At 44.9% G+C, this 25,033-nt stretch overlaps 1 protein-coding gene across 3 annotated transcripts in view; it reads left to right on the forward strand.

The window, feature by feature from the left end:
• Positions 1 to 25,033, forward strand: part of MICALL1 (MICAL like 1) — a 242,969-nt gene that overhangs the window by 130,572 nt on the left and 87,364 nt on the right. For all 3 annotated transcript variants that reach the window (XM_069231399.1, XM_069231400.1, XM_069231398.1), the window contains 5 exons: positions 717 to 1,054; positions 1,561 to 1,952; positions 2,636 to 2,782; positions 3,026 to 3,152; positions 8,210 to 8,303. In XM_069231399.1, coding sequence (XP_069087500.1) covers positions 717 to 1,054; positions 1,561 to 1,952; positions 2,636 to 2,782; positions 3,026 to 3,152; positions 8,210 to 8,303 — 1,098 coding nt within the window. The remainder of the gene's footprint in view (positions 1 to 716; positions 1,055 to 1,560; positions 1,953 to 2,635; positions 2,783 to 3,025; positions 3,153 to 8,209; positions 8,304 to 25,033) is intronic.

Consider the following 25,033-nt stretch of genomic DNA (forward strand, 5'->3'; position numbering starts at 1 on the left):
CAAAGTTACTTGCAGATGAAACAAACTGAACTACTGCAGTGAATGCTGGATATTCCGCAAGCCTGCCAGCTGCGCAGAACTCTGAAATCTTCATAAGCTTTTATCATCTGAAATCTTGAAAAGAGGATTGAGAATGTATTCAAATTTCTTCACTTAGAGGAGTGAACCATTCTAAGCTTTCCAACCTGTGTAGGGCGGAGAGCTAGAGAATCTTTAAACTTTAAAGTGAGATTTAGCCACAAGGGGTGCAGATGGAGTCCATTTTTAACAAACCCAGTGATCCAGACAGATTGTCATAAGAAATATTAGCGATGTCTCCCCCCCCCCTTTTACAGTCAGTCTTTATTTCAAGAACATTACAGTTGTTTTGTTGCTCCTCTAAAATTCCTGATTCTTTCAACTGATGCCTTAACGTTTAACCTGCAGTGACCCTACACTCCCACATAGTGTAGAAATGGAATTTTTGTAGTGGAGAAAATAATCTCCATAAGCACCACTAAGAGGAAACGGAATATAAAAAAACTGTGCATATTCCACGGATTGTTCCATTAGTTGACTGTTTTCTCTTGGTAGGTAATCATGTGACCAAACTTTATTTGTATCCCTTGCGCTTCTAATTTACCTTGGCTAAAATTACACAGCTAAATCAACACCTTTTTCTCCTCCCTTATCTCTAGCCTCTCATTTCTCACCCTTCTTTTCTCTTTTGTCCCAAGGGTGGAGAACGGAAAACCTCACAAAGAGCCTCCATGGATTGTGCTGGTCCAGGAGAAGAGGCGGAAAGCAGCTCCACCACCCCCAGGGACTCCTCCAAGGGCCCCCATCGAAGAACAACTGCAAAGCCCTGCCCAGGATCGGGTAGGCCGGACCTCTTTACGGAAGCCACCACTTCAGCCTAAGCCTTACAACCCCTTTGAAGATGATGAAGATAATGAGCCAGAGGACAGCGAGACCTCACTGCCCCAAAGCCACCCTTGGTACGGTATCACACCCACCAGCAGCCCAAAGGCTAAGAAGCGAGCCGCTCCCAAAGCCCCCAATGCCTCCCCTCTAGGTAAGAGCATAATTCAGGGGTAAAGTTACAGGACTGTCTGGAAAATGTTTTCCCTTCTCTTGTGGAAACACGTTCTCTGGTTCTTATTACATGTTTGCCAATAATCTCAATTCTGCAGAAACGAGTTCCCACCCACATCAAGATTACCAGTTTTGTGGTAAGAATTACATCTTTGGATTTTTGCCTGGACATATTTTTTTTATGTGAAAAGCTGGTAGAATTTATCAATGGAAAAGTGCTCAGAATGAGGAAAAAGCCCTAGGAAATCAATGTTAAAACTTTGATTTATGAGGCTCATCTTCATTCTGAGGTTTGAAACTTATATTGGCACAGTTATACTGCAAAAATGAATTACTGTACCCCATAGTATTGTTACTTGTCGGTGAAGTATTACTGCAACCAGTTTTATACGTGACTTTTTTTCCTGGGCTCACCCTTGGGTACTTCATTAGTGCACGGTGTGCCAGTCGCAAGCTTCTCTCACCATATCTTTTGTATGTTCACAGCTCGGCACACCAGCCTTCTTTCAGCCTCTCGGACCTCTCACTCAGAGCCGTCATCCTGTACTCCGTCTCCGGCTCTCAGCATAGAGAGTCTTTCTTCAGATCCCCCACTGAATGAGACGGTCAGCAAGAGCTCCTCAGAGCCTGCTGTGCATGCAGCAGCCCTGTGCCCCACCAACGATGACCCAACACCTGCCAGGCTTTCTGCTGGTGAACTGGCTCAGCATGAGGCTGATCAGGCCACCTTGCCGCAGAGCAGCAGGAGTTCCTCGTGCGGCAGTCTGAAGTCCAGCCCACATCGGCCTCCACCTCCTAAGCCTACAGTACCCACTGCTGCTGCTTCCCAGGATGGCAGTGAGAGTGTTTCTTCACCACCACAGAAAACACAGCCAAAGGTAAGCCACATTATACAGAAAATTAGCAATTGAAGGTGGAGTGATGATGCACATGTACAGAAAGTACGAGGAATCGTGTGGGTGTGATCACTGATTCACATGGACAGATGTTGTTTGGGCTCCTGAGGGTGACCTCAGTGATATAAAGATAAAAAGATGCAAGGATCTCTGGAAAATATCCTTGATGCCCTAATAAAAGTGTGGGACCTCTTGGGTCTGATATCATTGAGGCAGGGCTACAAAACATGTGCGTGCTTCTGTGGCAATATCTATGATGCAGACATACAGACTGTGGAGCCTACATAGGGGTGAAATCAGTGATGCACAGGTACACTGGGTGTGAGGGCACCTGGGAATTCTTTCAGTGATACATATACAGATGATGTGAGTACACCTGGGTAGTGATATCCATGATGAACCAGTGCAGGAAGTGTGAGGGTCCCTGTCAATGATGTCCTGACAGAAGAGGTTTGAGGATTACTTAGGGGTGACAAAAGTGGCACGAAAGATTCAAGCACTACTTGGAATATCCTCAATGAAGCAAACATACAGAGGTTGTGAGTGCCACTATGCGAAATATCAGTGATGCACTGATACAAAAGATGTGAGGGCTATTACTCTTCAGCGTATGGTAGTAACACTCCAGCAGTTCATGCTTCCATTGCTATGCCTTTCTTTTACAGTCCTCTTGTAAAGAGAACCCATTTAACAGGAAGGCCTCACCTGCTGCATCACCTGTCATTTCTCCGTCAACAAGGAAAAGCACAAAAGGCCCTAAACCGGCAAGGCCCCCTGCCCCAGGGCACGGCTTCCCATTGGTTAAACGCAAGGTAAGAAGAAGCAGAAAATGTCTGAATGGGGGACGGGAAGGTTAGAGTTGGCGGGGGCGGGTAGAATTTTCATCTTCTCTAATAAATCTGACAGACCTTGCACTTCCCACCGCAAAATAGGGAAACAAGCATTTCTACAAAGAAATCAGAAAGGTCTCTCATGTAGAGGTTTGATAACGAAGACTGCACACCACCACCAGTTTTTACTTTGTGAAAATCATGTGTTTGTTTGCTCCTGTGTAGGTACAAGCAGACCAGTACATCCCAGAGGAAGATATCCACGGGGAGCTGAACACTATTGAGCGCCAGCTTGATGAGATGGAGCTGCGTGGGATCGAGCTGGAGGGCAAACTGCGCAGCTTAGATAGTGGTAAGAGGTGATGAACCATTCTAGTGAAAGACGGAGTGCAATGCTGGGGTAGATAAGCTGTAAAAGTCCCATAAAAAAGCTTTGTTTACACAACTCTAAAGTGGATTGTATAATTCCTGTTTAATACAGAAGGAGCATACCATGCAAGTTGTAAGCAGGGCCACATAGTTTCCATTCCAAATTGGAGGCTCTTAGCATAGACCGTGGTTGCAAGCATATCTTAATTCTTTTAACGATGAGGGAAGCTTAGTTACACAATGGCAAAACCTGGCGATGGAAAACAGGGTAAAAAACTGTGACTCCCACACCACAGGAGAAAACTCTTAGGGTTTAGAAGTCATTATTTTGTTGTTTTCAAAACAAAACTCACACTTTGGGAATTGTGAAAAGCAAAAAATGTTAAAAGTTTGGTGAACTGCTGTCAAAACAGACAGCGGGTGTCCACCAAACCTTTAGTACACTATAAGGTACCTCCTGCTGAACCGGAGGTCATCTCTAAATTTGGTGGAGGGTAGCTCATCAGGGTGGCAGAGTTAATGTCTTCCACCCCACTTATGGACTGTACTCTGTCCACCAAACAGTACATCAGGCCTTCTGCCTTTAATAAATGGGGCCAAATCTTTCCTGTTAAAATAAGAGGCACTTAGGCTAGCCAGTGTTAAGTGAGGCCATGTCATCTCTATTCAAGACAGACGGAGCAAGGCTTAGACAGAAGTTACAGGGGCTACATAATTCAGTTAAAATGTAAGACAGGCTTAGTTTAACACTGCTAAAGTAGGTTTCTTGTTAAGGATGAAATTAAGTGAGATTACAATAGGGTAGACATTGGCATTTTGGTAAAATGAAGGAGATTAGCTGAGACTGTAATTTAGACTGTGGTGAGATACCTGAAAGAGGTCCATGCTATCCCAGTGACATTGAGCTTAGCTTAGGCACAGATAAAAGGATTGTTCAATTCCTGTAAATGAGGAAGCCCTTCACTTACACAGCTGTGAGCTTGACTGTAGTAGCCATGCAAAGTTGATCTTGTGGTTTTGTGGGCTACACAGTTCCTATGTGAGTAAGGAGAATGTTTACCTTTTGCTAAATAAGAGTTGTACCATTTTGTGCAACAGTTCCATTAGTAGTCATGTGGCTGGATCTATGATTCAAGATTGTTTACAAAGACTAGAAAAGAAGTTGTGGAGGGTTGTATAGTGTGAAGAGTGCTACTTGGCCACAGGAGTTCTACCTAAGCCGTGCCTGTGGTTTTCTGCCAGCAATTGTCCTGAATTTAGCCTCGTCCAAATGCATTTCAATACAGAGAGGCACAGCAGTGGGCCAAAGGGTCACACTAAACTGAGAAGGGGGCCTGTTGGAACAGTCACTCGAGCCCCTGGTGGCTCAGTACGTTACCAGGCATCTTTTGGGATGCCATAGATTTCCAGGGCTCATCCACCCCTTTGGATGTAACATACTTATTTAGCTAGTCCAGCACCATTGCTCGCTGTGCCTGGTGTATTTTTACAGGGGCATGACAGTCTTCTGACTGTGGGAGGATGTTTCCCCACATTGCATTCCCCCTTTTATTACAGAAGTTACCCAGAACAGTAGCGCCCTTCTCGGTGTCAGTATTTGGTTTTCCACAGAGTAGGCAGCACCCTGTGTTGTGGGTTAGTTATGCAGGCCTGTGTCAGCTCTCTGGATATGGGAGAGTAGTTTGTAGAGGATGTACCAGCTCTTTGTATTTTGTGGTACCTTTCAAAGCCTATACCAAACTCATATCCACCCCAAGAGTGGTAAAATGTTTTCCATTGGTTCATTTTGGTGTGATTGAATAATCTCCCATGCCTTACTACTCAGCTAATTTCATAGGATACTTTTTCTGTACCGTCTGTGGTAGGATAGTTACCAAGGATTGTAACTTGATTACACTAGACTGAAGAAGAAATCCCAAGGTCGTTACTCACGGTTCAACAAGGAGTGTAGGCTTTGCAAGAAGCAGCTGATTTTAGCAATAAGGTCAAAAGTTGAGGGTTTAATATGCAATGCCAGAAAGGCTTATAAGAAATCCCAATTTAAGGCCATAAGAGACTTGGATTAGGAGAGATGGAGGGATCTAGCGAATATTTGTGTAAGCAAGTATTTAAGGATGTTCTGGTCTATGGTTACTTGGGTCGCAAACCCTGTGACACCACAGCCAGTAAACCACATTGCACCTTCTGTGTGGGTCGATCACTTTGAAAGCCTTCATAACGATAACTCATTGACATCTTCACAAGTTTTTATCGTTTCATCTCCGTTCTCCAGGGAGGATGACCTGTTTAGCCTGGGGGATATTGCTACTGCTATTGGTTCCATAGTACGTGAAAAAGCTCCAGGCCCAGATGGTATAGCAAGGGATGTATTCTTCCGTGAAAGGGATTGGTGGTCTAAATATTTACACCAACTTTTAAATCTAGCAAAAACAGCAAGAAGGCCCCCCATTCCAGATCCGTGGAAAGGAGCTGAGGTGGTCCCCATATACAATAAGGGAGACCTGAGCCTACCAACAAATTATAGGCCCATCTGCATTATTGAGTCCATACAAAAAGTGTTTTGCTGGACGACCTTGGCCAAAATTCAGGATTCAGGAAAACCAGCAGAGTAGACTAGGTCTTTAGGTTTCTCCTATTGTGCTGGAAAACAGTTCTGATCACCAAAAGCCATCTTTATGTGGCCTTTGTTGATCTGAAATTGGCTTTTGACTTGGTACCACAGCAGAAGCACTGGAACACCATTCAGGAGCTGGTAATGTTCCAGGACATCTTGGCCCTGGTTGTCTGCCTCCACCACAATAACTTTACCAGACTCCAATGGGGGAAAGAAACCTGGGGCAGCTAAGTTATCAAATCCCAGTAAGCAGAGGTGTGCTTCAGGGATGTGTGCTTGCCCTGACACTGTTCTCTCTATACATGAACGGAGTTGTACACTTTCTCTCCCAGACCACTGCAGTTGCTCCCATTCTTGCTCAGTAAAAAATATCCACACTACTCTTCGCCAACGACATGCTGCTGGTCTCTAAGACTCCTATGGGCCTGCAGTGACTGTTGAACCGGTTTGAGGAGCTCTGCTCCAGGCTTGGGCAAGAGGTAAACACCACAAAGACGAAATACATGATGATTAACTCACACAAATCCTATTGGGGGAAGATGGGCAGGGGGGGACTGAACTTGAGAGGGTGAAGGCTCTTGATTACTGGGCTATTAAACTGACTGGCAATATGTCTTGGAAATCGCATATAGATAAAATAGGTATGAAACATCAGCAACTTGTAGGTGCCTTACTGAAAGAACATTGCTCGTCCCGAAGCAAAACGGTTAGACCTGCTCTTCAGATATACGATGCAAAGGCGGTGGGGGTGGCACTTTATGGTGCTGAATTGTGGGGGTCATCTAACATTACAGAACTAACAAGGACAGAAAGCAAGTACCTTAGGAAATTACCATTACTGCAAGCTAGCACACCCTTACACCCTATAAGGCTCGATATGGGAAGTAAACCAATACAGGAAAAAGCCAGGCTGAGACCACTCTTGTTTTGGAGCATACACCCTACACTGTGGCACTGGAAGATGCTGTTGAGCTGGATAAAGCACAAAAAATAGTATGGTTGGGCTGTCAAAAGAGCCCTGCCTGCCCTAGGCTTGCAGGAGTCTTTGAACTTCTGGCGGCCAGACCTTATCCAACCTAAAGACCAACTTAGGGTTTTTGGGCCTGGGTTGCCCAGAACAACGAGCAACATAACACTAGAGGGGCACTAACAAGGGAGTTCATTAATTTCAAATCCACCAGTACATATGAGCAATATTTAGACACCATAACTGACCTTATGGACAGGAAGTTGTACATGCAGCTCAGGATAGGATCCTTACCGCTGAAATCATTCACTGCTAATCTGTACCACTTTGCCTATGTTGTAAAACTGTGGCACATATTCTTTTTGTCTTTCCAGCTTACACCTGCTTGAGATCACAATGGATTAAGCTGGTTTGCCAGCTCTTGGGTTCACGCTGTCATGATGTGGCCCTCTGAATCTTAAGATCAGATCCTAGCCCTGCACTTTGCTGTGCTGTTGCAAACGTTCTGGGTAGGATGTGGATCATATGGAGGAAGACACTGTCGTCCCAGGATCAAAAGGGTGACTGCCCTGGTCAATTGTAGCATTATATGACCTACAGTGGTGGCACCTGTATACCCTCCTGTATGAATCCACATTTCTCCCCAGAGTTTGTACTAACTGTCAGGACATTGTCCCTTATCACTTTGACACAGGGTAGATATTTTTGGAATACAACGTTGTTGCAGTCCAGGCCAGCATCCCACAAACAAATACTGTTAGTCAAAAAATGCATCTTTTGTAGATCCTCTGGTTTCCTGCCAGATACCAGACACCTGTCTCTTGGAACTTTAATGGGAGACATAGACAGAGCAGGGTCACTATCACAAAGGAGGCCTAGATGAGTAGGATCTTTTAATGCACTAGTAGGAGCACATAACAGACCCAAAAGAGTTTTTTGTCCTTCTGTTTGCATTTCTTTTCTATTCTTTTATTGTAGCTTGTGACCCCTTGTTAACTGTGACCACCATTTAATTCTCAAGCTCTGGTTTTGTGTAGGACAAACCACAAAAGCATTTTTAATTGTTCAGTGTTGCCATATTTGTGGAAAAATGCTCCCAACCACGAAAAGCCCTTCTTTATCGAAATGTGTCTAACTAGACTGTTTTATGCCTGTTAAACTGCATTGCTGTCTAGAGTAATACTCTGTATATTTATTTGTGTCTTCTTTTCTTCTGGGTATTCTGTGTATCTGTTCCTTTACTTAAGCAGTCTGCTGTTAGAATGTATGTCTTAATTGGTAAAGAGTGCTGGACACTCAGCTACGTAATCTGCTTTTTTTCTCTTTTATGTTTGTACTTTTAAGGCTTCCGGCTGAAATAAAGTTTTTACTACTACCCTGGAGTGTACCTTTTTCCTTAGTGTGATAGGTTGTTATCCAGAGCTATACCACTCTTCTTATATTTTCCCCCCTTTTGCAGAGACCGATGATGATGACGAGCTTCTGGTTGACTGGTTCCGGCTGATCCATGAGAAGCACATGCTGGTACGACGGGAGTCTGAGCTCGTCTATGTGTAAGTATGCTTTTTCGGTGCCATAAGTACAGATGACAGTAGCAAAATTTGCATTTCAGAGGGCCAATTAAGCAGATGCAGATCCGGAGCAAGGGGTTTTGTAGTTCAAGGACACAGTACATTTTGCTGTTTGGGTGCTTGCCATTCCACACTTGACGCCTCAGCCAACAAGGCATTTAGCAAGGGCTTTTGCTGTAACCTGACACATACTGATGCTGTAAGACAACGAACCGCAGTTGCTTCCATCACTAAGACTAGATTTATTTGGAAAATATTCCATAAAATCAACCAGGTACATATATAAAACATTACATCACTTAACAATAGAACATTGCAGCGCTCTCACAAATACAGCAAACATACGCTAATATAATTATAACACAGATAAGTTACACATAAAGGACAGATACAAAGAAAAAAACATTAAGCCTGAAACAGGCCAGCTCAGAGTCAAAGCTAAATATTCTACAAGGCTACTTCATCCAGTTTCTTCCATGTCATAATTGCTGCTGTCAGGAATGTACCCACGACGAGACAAACACTTTAGTAATTGAAGGTATAAAAAAAGTGGGTCACTTTTGTTAAATCCAGCACTTTTCAATAACAGAGAGATGAACCTAGGCTGTGGTCTTTTAAAAAAAAAAATGGACGAGGCAGTCACAAATACCAAAAACAAATGCATACATAGTTGTTGCAGTACTTTGGCCCTCATTATGACCCTGGCGGCCAGGGCCACTGTGGCAATCTCACTGCTGACGTGCAGGCAGAGAAGGCCGCCACATAATGATAGCAGAGGCCCCAACCCACCACATCCCCGCTTGAACCGCCAGGGCGGTTGGACCCACCTGCCGGAGATTAGCATCTCCGACCCGGAGGTAAAATGAAGACCACCGGCTGTATTTGGAGTCGGCTTTCCGCCAGGGTTTTTGCGGCGGTAGCACCGCCACAAAAACCCTGGTGGAAAGGCTACCAGTGACAGGAAATTTCAGTCTTCTGGCGCCCGCGCCTTTGGCGGTCTTGCAAAAAGACCGCCAAAGTCATAATGAGGGCCTTTATCACAATGAGGTTGGGGGGGGGTGACAGTCCCAGGGGAAATTGTAGAAATTATTGAAAAATGCCAAATCTGAAATGAGTGATTTTGTCTAGATGCACAATTTTTGGAGTTTGCAGTAGCAACAGAGTTTTTGGCCATGTAACAATCTCTTTTTTTTTTTTTTAAGTTAATGAAGTTTTTCTGACTGGGATTGTGACTGGATACTGATTCAGTATTTGGAATGATCATGTTGTGTGCTTCCCTTCAAAATACAGAATCGGTAACAGATGTATCAATGGTTTGTAATTGGAATTGGGTGATAAACCATTGACAAGTTACAGATTCCCATATTGGAGTAGTAAGTTATTTGCAAAAAGGAGGGAGGTCCCTTTGTCCACTTTCCCTTTGTGAACTGTGTAAAAAGTGTTAGGAGGAGTAAGCTGTGGTGTGTGTATATATAATATCTGTTTTTGGCATGTGTCGCTGTAGATACACTTGCTGTACATACTTCTGCCACCTAGTGTTGGGCCTGAATGTGTACAACTTGTTTTTCTTGTATTTTCAAACCACGGGACCTAGTGATTCCACCTGTTAGTGGTATTGCACAAGAGCATCGGCTCCATTGTTGGATTGTTTTTTTCTCCACCGTCTGGTTCAGACGTGTCGTCATGAGCTGCGGTTCGAGGACCTGTGCCATTCTGGCAAGGCCCTCGGATCTGTTTCCTTGTTGGTTATTCCAAACAATCCTACTTTCTGGTCGGTCTACCCCGTTACTCCCCTTTCTCCTCTGTATCGGTCACCAACCTCTCTACTCCCACTGTCTGAGTTGATAATGTCCCTCTGGTGGAAAGGTCTCCATTCCATTTCTGTCCTACTTGCCAAGCCAAATATCTGAGATCTTACCTCCACAAAGTCTGCAATCTTTCCTTGTCTCCCGACAACCGCGAAGACTCCTGTTTGGCGTGCCTTACGTTCTGTAGCAAGAAGGCTCTTTAGGAGGATAAAAAAAAGAATCTTTGGAACTGACACATCTGTCGCTTAGGCAGACATGGCGCATAGACAAGAGAGGTAGAGACACTGGACATCTTCAGTGAGCGAGAGGGGTCAGATGTCAAAAGAGGTGGATGCTCCATGTGTCAAAACAGTAGGGGACTTCTTGTTGGAATGCCTATACTCGGGCAGATGTTGAGTCAGGAGAGCCTCCACTGGCCCAGCATCATAAGAAAACCACAGTGAATACTTCTACTCCCCCTATCCACGACATAGAGGCAGCAACCCCAAGCTCTTGTGCTGCACACACGGCCTGTGGAGCACCACTGCCTTTTGGCCATGGTCGACACCGACATTCTGAGCTGGACGTGACGCATGTTCCACACTCAGTGCCGAAGTCCTCTTCAAAGCCTTGAGGCTCATTCGCTGCTTCAGCACCGGAATCAAAGTTGCAGTCTCAACCACCCTCGAGACCCAAAACAGGTGTAGCCAAAGATTTTGGAGTCGAGACAAACCCCACAGAAGCATTTGGGGCCAAGGCCGAGTTTGGCACCAAGACCCTCGGACCCAAAGTATTGAAAGCCGAGATTAAGCTTGATGCCTTCTGGACAATGACACTCTTCGATTTCATCATTCCTGTGTTTTACTTACTGCCTCCTGCTGCTCCGAGTGACTCCGGACAGCCAGTCCTTGAGCGGTTGCAGGAACACCTTGATGCTCAGCAGCAACTCATCGATATTCAGCCAGGCATTGGTCGGATTCTGGTGAAACCTCCACTGGTGCCGAAGGACTCTGTTCTGTGCCGAAAGACTATGATATGTCCTCATAGGAGGAAATTGACTATTGAGAAGGCCATTGACACCTGCTCCTAAAAGGCCCAAAAGACACTACAGGGTACGGCTCCAAGAACTTCCTGCTTGTCCTCAACCTTGTTCACCTCCCACAGTTTCTCCTTTGTTGCCTTTGGAGTCTTCACAGCACTCACCTCTGGGTTCCTCACACTCTGGGGCAGAGAAAGTTCTAAGCTCCCTTCTAATCCATATCACCTGCAGGGCCCAGACCCCTGGGATGACTGATATAAAACCCACTGCAGATACAGACCTGTACCTTGCTAAACCCTCTCCTTCAGGTGATGTTAGTACATACCACATCCCTCAAGGGGGTTCTCAAATCTAACACAGAGATTTTCAGAAAAACTGTTATTCACACTTACAGTACAGAGGAAGTTCAAGGCCTCCCCCAGCGACCCTCCGTACATTTGTGGCCAGTTACCCCTTGACTCTCTGGAGGTTCAGTCAGCCAGGAAATGCGTTAACATACAAGGCAATGGTGATGTGCCCCCCTGTTGACCGGGAGGGGAAGAAGATAGATGCTGGAGGCAAGAGAGTGGTGGTGCAGTCAGCGATGCATTGGCGAATGACCAGTTCAATCGGCTTACTCTCCCGGTAAGACTACGACCACTGGGATCAGATGGCGTACTTGGTAGAACATCTCCCAGAACCCTACTGCATGAAAGGGCAGCAGTTGGTAGCAGAAGGAATTGCTAGAGTCTGGGCACAACACTAAATGGCAGGAGTATACATAGCATGTGATTCTGCAGCACCACATGCTATGAATAGATGCTTACAGGGTTACATACTCCATTCACCTCCCTCTGGATGCTGTACATACTACCACTTGTGGCATTAACACAAGCATCCTCTTGTACCGTCATGCATGGCTGCACGTAATGGGGTTTAAGCTGGAGGTCCACCAGCACCTCCTGAATGTCCCATTTCATGGTCAGTATCTCTTTGGCCCTCAGGTCGACGATATGCTTGAAAAGAAAAGAAAGACACTGATATGGCCAAGATCACAGGTGCCTTCTAAACACAGTCTCCCCAAGGTTTCTTTCAGTGCTCACAATTCCGTGGCGCATCCAAGACCCCTCTCCAGAAACGTCTTCCACCTTCACTAGGCCAACGCAACAATCATCCTTGCGGGGTTACTACAGGGGTGGATACAGGCGGAACAGTGGCAAGGGTAGAGGCAATGGAGCAACCTCAAAATAGACTACCCCTCTGCCCCAAAAAGTGATGCTCTTTAATTTACCCCTGATCACACAGCAACAATGTGGCGGACCGGCTCAACAGGTCTACCAACAAGTCCATGAATGGGAACTCCACTTCCAGATCCTATTGCTGTACTTTTGGTGTTGGGGGTTCTTACAGATAAATCTGTTTGGCACTGCTGAAAAAGGAAAATGTCCTAACTTCGCCACCAGACTACCACACCCGCAGTCCATGGGCAAAGCACTGTAGATGAGTTGGTCTTACTCTCCCACGTCTTCCATTTATGATCAGGAGGCTGAGACAGACATCCCTCACTCTCATCCTAGTGGCACCGACCTGGGCACGCCAAACATGGTACGCCATATTGCTAGAACTCTCTCTAGCCCAACGCGAGAAGCTCTCCAACAAGATAGATCTTGTCATACAAAACCACAGCACTCTCGGACATTCCAACCCTCAGCAGCTCAACCTTGCAATATCGCTCCCGAGTCACAGAACTTGGTTACCTTAACCTAGCAGTAGAGTGTAAATCTATTTGCAAAAAACATTCAGCCTGTGAAGAAATGGGGTGTATTACATGGTGTGGTTGTGCAACCTCACCGTGTAATACACTTGCCAACCTCTTTAGGTCCAGTAGATTTTGTCTGCAAACCCTCAGCTCAGCCTTGGTTAGCTATGGGACTGGGCAACAAGGCTTGCACAGAGAACAAGTGCTAAGCATTCAAACCGCACCAAAATAATTTAGGAAGAAATAGAAATGACACTCAAGAAATCAACACCAATTTATTAAAATGACTATATTTTTATAAGAATTTAGACACTAGAAAGAAAAAGACCTACTGGAGTGTTCTGGAGATTTACAAGCAATAATAACCTAAAGCAATTTAGCTCAACCGCGTACAAGCCTTGGCAAAGTCAACAAATTGAACATTTAGAAACTTTTCAAAGAAAACTGAGGTAAGTGTCAATGCAGATGGTTAGATGTACTTGGGGTGACCAGCTCCAGCAGGGAGCTAGTGAGGGGGACCAGCAAGGTCCTCAAGAACAGTTGCCTTCACAGAAGCAGCAGCCCTTCAGCAGTGCCACACACTTTATCTACATTGTAATGGATTCCTATGCAGTGGTCCTGATGGAATAGGTGAAGGATGCTGAAGATGCTTCAAGGATGCTGTGGATGCGATGTGGTTGACGGGAGGGATTCCTCAGTTTACAAAGAAGGTGAGGGGGTCCTGGTTGCAGGGTCGACACCCCAAAAAGTCCTCTCCAGTCTGGCGAAACCGAGTTGCCACTGGACTACTAGTTACCTGTTGTTGCTGTCACAGGATAGTCCTTCCCGGTTGGTTAACTCACCCTCTGACTGTCCCAGCAACCTTGCGACCGCACTCCCAGGTTAAGCGAACTTGTGTGCAACTCTGTGTGTCGGCTCTTGGTCCTTGGTGGTGCCTGGAGGGGGTGGTTGCAGCTTGAAGACTTTCGGCTACGAGCTTACCCCAGCAGGCTTCTTCAGCTCTTGAGTTCCTGTGCTGCGAACAGGAGGCCAGCCAGCTGTCCGTAGGAGTTCTCCTGGCTTGACTGGGCTCTGGAGACAGCTTCTCCTTGAGCAGGGCATGGCAGGCACAGTCCCTTGCTTTGCTAGCCACCAGGTGCAGCAGGTGCAGTCTTAGTCGGTGCAGCTTCTCTTTTCTCATCCATTGGTGCAGCAGGTTAGTCCTCCTTTGGTCCTTCTTCCAAGTCAGTCGAGATATGAGGTCTGGGTACCAGGGTTGCTCCCTTTACACTCTGAAAGTTTCCTCAGAGCAGGATGAGGCTGGTAGCCAGTGGGCTACCAGGTTCTATCCCCCCTGAGGACCTCGTTCTGTGGAGTGTGGCATCTGGCTATCCCATGATGTACCGTTCTGCCCACTCACAAGATGACAAGACTCCTTCTTCAGTGGTCAGGCCTCATTAGCCCACCCCCAGGGTGTGGCTACCTCAGGGTTACACACCACAGGGGAAACCAGTTTGGCAACTGGTATCCCCTCTCTGCTCCAGTGCCAGCTTGTCTGCCTGGACAATGGGACAGTCCTCCTCCTTAGTGTGATACATCTGCCCTTCAAAGGTGGCTTCCCCTTTGAAGCCTGCCTTTTGGGGCTAACACCGAAGTGGCATCCTGCAGGAGGAAGTTAACACCTCCCTGGCCTGCAATACCTTGTTTTCCTTCCTGAGTCATTGGTGCATCTCTGCAGGGAGGCAGAAAGCTTTCTCGTGGAATCTGCTTCATCTGTGTCTGGGAAGGCACAGGAGTTTTCAATGCAACAAAGTGGCACCTTAGCTAAAGCTGCAGATAGCAACAAGTAACATTAACTTTGGCTTAGGATACTAGTAGGGCTTAATATAATGAGTTATTTGATACCCTAGAGTGCCTACTTTGATCCCATAGTTCAGGAGTTATGACAGCTGAGAGGTTATGGTTGGCCCTGTATTCTCTAATGGGATGACCAAGTCTTTCCACAGTAAAATTTTTAGTTTTGCGTGTTCTATTGTCCTTCCTGTGTCAGATGTTGCACCCTGCCTTTAGGGCTCAGTAGGTCTGCCAGAGGGGTGACTTACTCAGATCGGCTGATTTTTGTTTGGCTAATCTGCCCCCATGGGGGCAGAAACCACTTAGGCACCAGGGATTGGTGTGTGTGTGTATGCGTGTGTTTTCTTTAGGGGGGCAGCCCCTTGGGTAAGGGGTGCTCCCCATGGGAGGCCCATCTGCCACCAATGGGGGGGGGGCAGAAAGCCCACCAGAGGCCAGGAAGGTTTTTTTCAACAATAAGAGGGCGGGGGTATGGCCCACCCACAAAAGTGAGGTACCATTTTTATCGGGAGACTTGGGGGAACGCAGGGTGGAAGGAAATTTGTGGCTCCTCTCAGATTCCAGAACTTTCTGTCACCGGAATGAGAGGAAAAAGTGTTTTTTTTGGCCATATTTTGAGGTTTGCAAAGGATTCTGGGTAACAGAACCTGGTCAGAGCCACACAAGTCACCCCATCTTGGATTCCCCTAGGTGTCTAGTTTTCAGAAATGCGCTGGTTTGCTAGGTTTCCCCAGGTGCCAGCTGAGCTAGAGGCCAAAATCCACAGGTAGGCACTTTGCAAAAAACAGTGCTGTTTTCTTTGTGAAAATGTGATGTGTCCACGTTGTGTTTTGGGCCATTTCCTGTCGCGGGTGCTAGGCCAATCCACACAAGTGAGGTACCATTTTTATTGGGAGACGTGGGGGAACACAGAATAGCAAAACAAGTGTTACTGCCCCTTGTCTTTCTCTACATTTTTTCCTTCCAAATGTAAGACAGTGTGTAAAAAAGACGTCTATTTGAGAAATACCCTGTAATTCACATGCTAGTATGGGCACCCCGGAATTCAGAGATGTGCAAATAACCACTGCTTCTCAACACCTTATCTTGTGGCCATTTTGGAAATACAAAGGTTTTCTTGATACCTATTTTTCACTTTTTATATTTCAGCAAATGAATTGCTGTATACCCGGTATAGAATAAAAACCCATTGCAAGGTGCAGCTCATTTATTGGCTCTGGGTACCTAGGGTTCTTGATGAACCTACAAGCCCTATATATCCCCGCAACCAGAAGAGTCCAGCGGACGTAACAGTATATTGCTTTCAAAAATCTGACATCGCAGGAAAAAGTTACAGAGTAAAACGGGGAGAAAAATGGCTGTTTTTTTCACCTCAATTTCAATATTTTTTTATTTCAGCTGTTATTTTCTGTAGGAAACACTTGTAGGATGTACACAAATGACCCCTTGCTGAATTCAGAGTTTTGTCTACTTTTCAGAAATGTTTAGCTTTCTGGGATCCAGCATTGGTTTCTCACCCATTTCGGTCACTAACTGGAAGGAGGCTGAAAGCACAAAAAATAGTAAAAATGGGGTATGTCCCAGTAAAATGTCAAAATTGTATGGAAACATTGGGTTTTCTTATTCAAGTCTGCCTGTTCCTGAAAGCTGGGAAGATGGTGATCTTGCCACCGCAAACCCTTTGTTGGTGCCATTTTCAGGGAAAAAACCACAAGCCGCCTTCTGCAGCCCTTTCTCCCCATTTGTTTGAAAAAAACTAAATTTTCACTGCATTTTGGCTAATTTCTTGGTCTCCTTCAGGGGAACCCACAAAGTCTGGGTACCTCTAGAATCCCTAGGATGTTGGAAAAAAAGGACGCAAATTTGGCGTGGGTACAAAACGTTATGAGGGCCTAAGCGCGAACTGCCCCAAATAGCCAAATAAAGGCTCGGCACAGGAGGGGCAAAGGCCTGGCAGCGAAGGGGTTAAGAAGCGCTACTACAAAAATTGCTAAACAGAATTACACCAAATTTGGCAGGAAGCTAGATCTTGGTACACAGATAGTTCTTTGTGTGATTTGGTGTAAATTTGCTGAATAGTTTTTGGGAAATTAAAGTTCAAAAATATTTGTATATCAGGATGCTTTGGTCCACAAGAGTCTCTCCAGAGTCAGAAATGATGTCGTAGAACGTGTAATGAGTGATGTAATATGTGAGGTCATACGCAGTGCATGGCGGGGGAACAAGTTATAGTTGACTCTGCTAACTGTAAAGTGGGGAATTTCTAGGTGTTTTTTAGTTCAAAAAGTTAATGTTGTCACTGACATAGTCACCTAACTATAACGTCTCTTTAACCTTTGTTTTTTCAGTTATATATATATGTTGGTGGCATGTAGTGCTGTATATTCACATGCTTTGCATAAGTCTGCCATCTAGTGTTGGGCTCGGAGTGTTTCAAGTTGTTTTTCTTCGAAGAAGGTTTTCGAGTCACAAGATCAAGTGACTCCTCCTCTCGGTAATAGTGCGCATGGGCATCGAGTCCTTTGTTAGATTGTTTTCTTTCCGCTGTCGGGTTAGGACGTGTTTCCTCTCACTCCAGGGGCTCTTGGATCGGTATTTCTGAACTTTTTTTGTACCTTTCTGTAATGTCGTCTGTATTGTTCGATCCAATTTACATCTTCGGGGTCGAATTCTCTCCCTTAAAAGGGCATCGTCCTTTTAGGGCCTACTTCAGTGTCGGGCTGATAGAGCGAACTCCGTTTCGATTCTGTCCTCGGTGTCATACTAAATTCCCATACACCTATCAACATTTCGTGTTGAATCTCTGTTTATCTCCAGGTCACTGAGAAGAAACCTGTGACGCCTGCAGATCATTTTGATCTAAAAAGACTCTCTGGGACCTTAGAGCTTGTCGTCTCGAATTGGCATCCAAGTCCACAGAAGGCACAACTGATATCTTCGGTGAAGAACACGCACAGGAAGAAGTTCGACATCGGGCAACATTTTCCATCCAAGACCTCGACTCCGATAAGCAATCGGATGATGATAGCCACTACATACCTCCAGCACAGTACCTGAGTACAACTGCCCCATCGCACACACAAAAATATTGAAAAAGACTCCAGCACTAGTCGTCGGTCATCCACAGCCTTTGGGCCATGGTCGGGTTCGGCCGAGCCTTCCGGTTCGGCACTGAGATTAAAACTAAAGTGCATTCGGCATCGACAAAACAGTCTCCAACACCAGTCTCTGAATCGAGACGAAAATCAGAAGGGACATCTTCGGAGCCGAAGAAATCTACACCACCTTCGGAGCCAATGGTTTCGGTTCGAGCAAAACACTCCACACATAGCCCTTCGGAGTCGAAAGACATGGGTAGCAAGCAAACTACTTCTAACCATGAACCCTTGTAAATACAACCTGTTTTAGAGGTGATGGACGCTAAACAGCGAAAACTACACATTCAAAGGCACACAGGAAGAATAATTGCTTCCCCTCCACTGTCCTTTAAGAGGAGATTAACTTTTAAAGACACTTTAAAGGATGCACCTCTATCAAAAAAAGGTCTTCACAGAGAAACAGCAGGAAGAGGCTACAAAACATAAACAGCCTTCACCACCACATTCTCCTGTTCTTCCTTCCACACCATCGCCATCACCCACATCTGAAGCACAGTTGTCACCACACACATCCTCACTATCACCACACAGGGATGACTTCAGTGATGACCAACAGGACGAATATCAATGGGTTACATATGATCCAGATCCCATTCTGCCAAATGATCCAGACTTATATCTTGCTAGGCCTTCACCACCAGAAGACACTACTGCATACAATCAAGTATTAGCAAGAGCTGCTGCATATCATAATGTGCAGATGTATACAGATCAAATAGAACAAGATTTCCTTTTCCACACACTAGCATCTACTCATAAACAATATCAATGTCTTCCAATGCTACCAGGAATGCCCAGACATGCTTCTGATATTTTCCAAGAACCTGTAAAGGCCAGAATTATCACTCCTAGAGTAGATAAAAAATATAAACCAGCAACCTCAGACCCAGTGTTTATAAAAACTCAATTACCACCTGACTCAATTGTAGTTAGCGCAGCAAGAAAAAGGGCCAACTGTCGGTCTACAGGAGATGCTCCTCCAGACAAAGTAAGAAAATAGATGGAGCAGGTAGAAGAGTAGCTTCACAAGCAGCAAATCATTGGAGGATAGCCAACTCGCAGGCTCTTTTGGCTAGGTATGATAGGGCCCACTGGGATGAGATGGATGAACTCTTGCAGTTCCTCCCTCCAGAACACCAAAAAAAGGGACAACAGATAGTAACTGAAAGGCAAGCAATATCTAATAATGATATTAGATCTGCTATGGATGCAGCTGACATAGCAGCCAGCTCAAACAACACCAGTGTGCTTATTAGAAGACATGCCTGGTTAAGATGTTCAGGATTTAAACCCGAAATACAACAGGCTGTGTTAAATATGCCCTCTGACAAACAACATATTTTTGGCCCAGAGGTTGACACAACGATAGACAAACTTTAAAAAGATTCTGAAGCAGCCAAAGCAATGGGTGTGTTATATACCACACCCAGTAGAGGTACTTTTCGTAGACCACAGTTTAGAGGGGGCTTCAAACCATCATCCTCAGAAACAACAGCTTCCCAATAAAAGCAATCCTCACAATTCTACACTAAAGAATCATTAAGAAGCTCCTATAGAGGATCCAAAATAGAGGAAGAGGTAAACCATCCACTTCCAGAGGTTCCTCCCAATCAAATAAACTGACATTTTTACCATTCCCACAGAGCACGACTGGTAAAATGAGCAAGTCTGGTAAAAGTCTTTCATCAATGGCATAACATCACTACAGATCAGTGGGTTCTGTCAATTATCCTACATGGTTACTGTCTAGAACTTATTTCCACGCCACCAAACCTTCCTCCTGGGTCACACAAACTTACTCAGGAACATCTCACTCTATTAAAACAAGAGGTACAATAACTACTGCTCAATTGAGCAATAGAAACAGTACCTATACCCAACAAGGATGCAGAGTGTATATTCACTATACTTCCTTATACCAAAGAAAGATGGTACTCATAGACCAATCTTAGATCTCAGAGCTCTAAATCTAGACATACTGTCGGAACACCTTATCGTCACTCTACGGGACGTCATTCCCCTGTTCCAAAAGCAGGATTTCATGACATTAGACCTCAACGATGCTTATTTCCACATTCCCATACATCCAGCACATCGAAAGTGTCTAAGGTTTGTTGTAGCAGTAAAGCACTACCAGTAAAAAGTGCTACCATTCGGGGTAGCAACAGCACCAAGGGTGTTCACCAAACGTTTAGCGGAGGTTACAGCATTCCTCAGAAGGCAACACATACATGTCTTCCCATATCTGGAAGACTGGCTTATAAAAGCCAGTACAATTCAGATTTGTCAACAACATACTCAATGCCCCATAAACATCCCACACAATCTAGGATTCACGATCAATTACCAAAAATCTCACCTGCAGCCATTACAGAAACAATGTATCTGGGAGCAATTCTGAACACTCAATCAGGATTAGCATACCCAAACCCAGTGAGGATTCAAGCATTTCACAATCTCATATCTCAACTACAATACAACCACACTTATACAGTAAAGTTGATCATGAAACTATTGGGAATCACGGCTTCATGCATAGCAATAGTAACCAATGCAAGACTACACATGCGACCACTATAGCAATGTCTTTCGCAACAATGGTCTCAGGCACAGGGTCAAATTCAGGATCAAGTGTCGTTGGACTGCCAGACTCACTGCCCTCTGCAGTGGTGGAATTCCACCAACCTATTAAAAGGACTTCCCGTTCAGGACCCGGTGCCTCAGACCATAATTACAACAGATGCATCAATGATAGGTTGGGAGCTTATCTCAACAACCTCACTACACAGGGGGAATGGGACTAAATCCAACAAATTTATCACATAAACCACTTGGAATTACTAGCAGTATTCCTAGCACTCAAAGCCTTTCAGACACAAATCACACACAAGATAGTATTAATAAGGACAGACAATATGGCCACAATGTATTATCTGCAAAAACAGGAGGGGCACATTCATCACAATTGTCCCTTCTAGCACAGACAATTTGGAACTGGGCAATTCACAATTGCATTCAATTAATGGCAGAATATATTCCAGGGATGCACAATCAACTAGGGGACCTCTTAAGCAGGACGCAGGAACAAGTAGACGAATGGGAGATTCACCCACAGATGATTCAGCAATACTTCCAAATGTGGGGAACACCAGAAATAGACCGTTCGCCACAAAAGAAAAGGCAAAATGCCAAAGCTTTGCATCTAGGTACCCACACCCTCAATCCAAGGGCAATGCTCTATGGATGAATTGGTCAGGGATATTTGCTTATGCTTGTCCACCTCTCCCCCTAATTCCATTTCTGATCAAAAGGATGAAACAAATCTCACTCACAATGATACTCATAGCTCCCACATAGGCACGTCATCATTGGTACACAACACTACTGGACCTGTCTGTAGTACCACATCACAAACTACCAAACAGACCAGACCTATTGACCCAAAGGAGAGATCAAATCAGTAATCCAAATCCCCTCATACTCAACCTGGCAATTTGGCTCTGAAGTCATAGAGTTTGGCTACTTACAGCTTCCATCGGAATGTATGGATATTCTAAAGGAAGCACACAAAACCACAACTGTTATGCAGCTAAATGGAAGTGGTTTGTCTACTATTGTCAGCCTAAAAACATTGACTCACTTAAAGCATCAGTACAGGATATTGTTTGCTATTTGCTACACTTACAAAAAGAAAACCTTGCATATTCCTCTATTAGAATCCATTTAACAGCAATAGCTGGTTACCTCCAAAACATACAACATACTTCCCTGTTTAGGATTCCTGTTATAAAAGCTTTTGTGGAGGGTCTTAAAAGGGTTAGTCCACCTAGAACGCCACCAGCCCCTGTATGGAATCTTAATATTGTACTCACAAGACTTATTGGGCCACCTTTTGAACCCATGCATTCTTGCCCTCTTCAGTTTTTATCATTGAAGGTTGCTTTGTTTTAGTAGCAATCACTTCTTTAAGGAGCATTATTGAAATTCATGCCTTCACTTTAGATGGCCCTTTCTTTCAAATTCACAAAAACAAAATAGTTCGTAGAACAACCCCGAAATTCCTACCCAAAGTGGTTTCACCTTTTCATATCAAACAGTCAGTGGAATTGTCAGTCTTCTTTCCACAGCCAGAATCAGTTGCCGAAAGAGCTCTTTACACCCTTGATGTTAAAAGAGCTCTCATGTGCTGTATAGACAGAACAAAAGATTTCAGAAAAGCCAAGGGACTTTTTGTGGCATTTCAACAACCTCACAAAGGTAAAACCCATTTCAAAAAATGGATTAGCACGATGGATAGTCAAATGTATACAAACCTGCTATCTTAAAGCTAAAAGACAGTTACAAGTAACTCATAATGTTCATTCCACAAGGAAAAAAGGGCTTCAATGGCATTCTTAGGGAATATATCAATTGCAGACATATGTAAAGCAGCCACATGGTCTGCACCACACATATTTACTAAACACTACTGTGAGGATGTATTATCTCACCAACAAGCAAATGTTGGACAGGCAGAGCTTAAAACACTATTTCAAACTACTCCAACCCCTACAGGCTAGCCCCCGCTTATTTTCTGGAGGGGACTGCTGGGTAAGTAACACTTTCCATATCCAGTATGTAGTTGGGACCTAGGGCCTGATTTAGATATTGGCCGATGAGTTACTTTGTCACATTGTGCCTGATATCCCATCCGGCAATATCTAAATCCTATAGGATAGAATGGGATTTACAAATTGGTGGGTGGGATATCCGGCACCGTTGTCACGGAGTAGCTTGTCCACCAATATCTAAATCAGGCCCTAGTTTTAATAGAAAATGTGTTTTTTGTTTTGGCAGAAAACTTGGTGCAGTTTGACAAATCTTAATGAAATTCTTTAGATTAGTATGAGAGTCAGCTGCTGTCTTGAACGTTTACTCCAGTATTGGAACTTGCATGGATTCACATGCTTGAATCCTTCCCCGTCCTCGAGATGGGAGTCCCCAGTGTAATACAGAAGCTATACCCAATTGCATATTAAACATTAAATGCATTAGGCCTCTAACTTAAAAACATATCACAGTCATTTTGTAAAAAAAAAAGGGCCAAACTCCAAAGACAACAAATCAGATCACACCATCCTCTAGAAACCTCCTGTGAGGAGCTGCCGTCCCTCAGATTTTCCACCACACGTCGTGCTTTGGAGTCTCCTCTGAGCTATGCTCAGTTTTCTCTCAGATATATTTTTTCTGAGGTTTTTGATATTTTCTTCAGAAATTCACATTTAGGTGATTCAAACTGACAGCCATGTCAGAGACACCAAAGAAGGGGCTTTTTAGAGCCTGTACTACCTGCATGAAGATGAGGCTGCATGTGGATGACCAGCATAAAGACTGCATATACTGTCTCTACCCTAACAATAAGACCAGAAACTGTAAGGTATGTAGGACATTTTCAACTAAGCCCGTAAAGGACACAGAGGGTTGTCTTCTCCTTTGGCTGCAAAAGTTAAAATCTAGAGAAGACCCGGTCTCTGATGAGGACAGTGCCTCATCTTCCTTCTCTGTCATTAAGACACCTGTGAAGAGGCATGCTGAGGAACTGACGACTAAAACGACTAAAAAGATTTGTAGCCCATCAAAGAAGGAGAAATCTAAGGGGTCAGATTCCACCCTAAAAGCTAAAAGGAAAACCCTCTCTGAGCCCCCAACGCCACCTGTGTGGATTAAGCACACTTTAAAAAAACCAGACTCTGCACCGCCGACGGCACCATTATCGACGATATCTTTGTCGACGGCTCACGCTTCAACGATGACTTCTACTGTCGTCATCATATCTATGTCGATGGCAGCTTCAACAGACTCTTCGTCGACAGTTTTAACATCCTCGTCGATGGTGCGCCCCATTTCGTCACTGCGACTACAGTCCCTGTCGACGATGCTTATCTTGTCGACACTTCCATCTATGCAGCGCTCCTCCACAGCTCCACCGATGACACTCCCAGCAACACTTCTGTCGATAGCACATCTGTCGACGATCACCTTGTCAACACGCCACCATCAATGGCAACCCACCTCTCGTTGACGCTCAAGGAAACGCCTGCTAAGAGACAGAGACCATCTACATTGACTCTTTTCTCGTCGACGGAACAGATTGGTCTGAAAAACATTACAAAGCATTGTTTAACCCCATCGCTTACGTCCCCAAGTAAGGTGTTGAGACTGCTGCCTTCACATCTTTTAGATGAAGGTGACTCTGAGGACGACGGGATATGGGGTGGCCAGAAGTCCTTCTTAATTACTGGTCAAATGTCAGGAGTACTCAGATAATGATGATACTTATTATGACCAGCAATATTACGAGCAGCCACATCAAGAGCAAGGACTGGTTTGTTTACCTTCCGGCTTAGTGTCGGATTTTCAAGCAATGTTGGCGGATTACAGGTACCGTTTTCCACCAATACCTGCCTTAGTGCAACAACTGACGATTCCCGCCATACCATCGACCCCTCAACAGTTTTAGCAGCCTCAGGTTGTAACTCGTCGATTATGGGCTTCCCCCCAGTCTGTACCTGCGCAAGTACCAACCTCTTCGGACGAACAAGGTGAGGAGGGTGAGATCCATACACCACAGGACGAATGGGACAAGTATATAATTCCAGCACCTGCCTCTCCTGGAACACCTATAGTGGAATCTCCCCCTGAAAATATCAGTGGCTTTCACAATCTGCTAGAAAGGGAAGCCACATGATTTGATTTACCGATGTCTGTGACTAGGCAAGACTGATTCCTGTACGATTTCAAGGAGCCTCACAGGAAAATAGTCAGGGCTATTCCGATATTTGACCGTGTTTGGAGTCAGGGTTTAGAGATAATGAGGAATCCTGCGACCGTACCTGCAGTGTTACCAAAATTGGATAAAAAGTACAAGTCCATGAATGATGCTCCTGTCTGCCTAACGGGTCACCTAAAACCTGACTGTCATTTCGCAGGTGGCGCAACAGCACTCCAGAAATCCTTCTACACCGCTAACTACGCCACATGATAAAGAAGGGAGACGCTTTGATAATATTGGGAAGCGTTTTTCATCAATGTCCGCCATTGTTGTGTGAGCAGCCAATTCCCTAGCGCTCCTTGGCAGATACGATAGACAGCTGTGGTCGGAAGCGACTCAGTGTTTG

This window comes from Pleurodeles waltl, chromosome 4_2 (genome assembly GCF_031143425.1).
Source record: "Pleurodeles waltl isolate 20211129_DDA chromosome 4_2, aPleWal1.hap1.20221129, whole genome shotgun sequence".
Lineage (NCBI taxonomy): Eukaryota > Metazoa > Chordata > Amphibia > Caudata > Salamandridae > Pleurodeles > Pleurodeles waltl.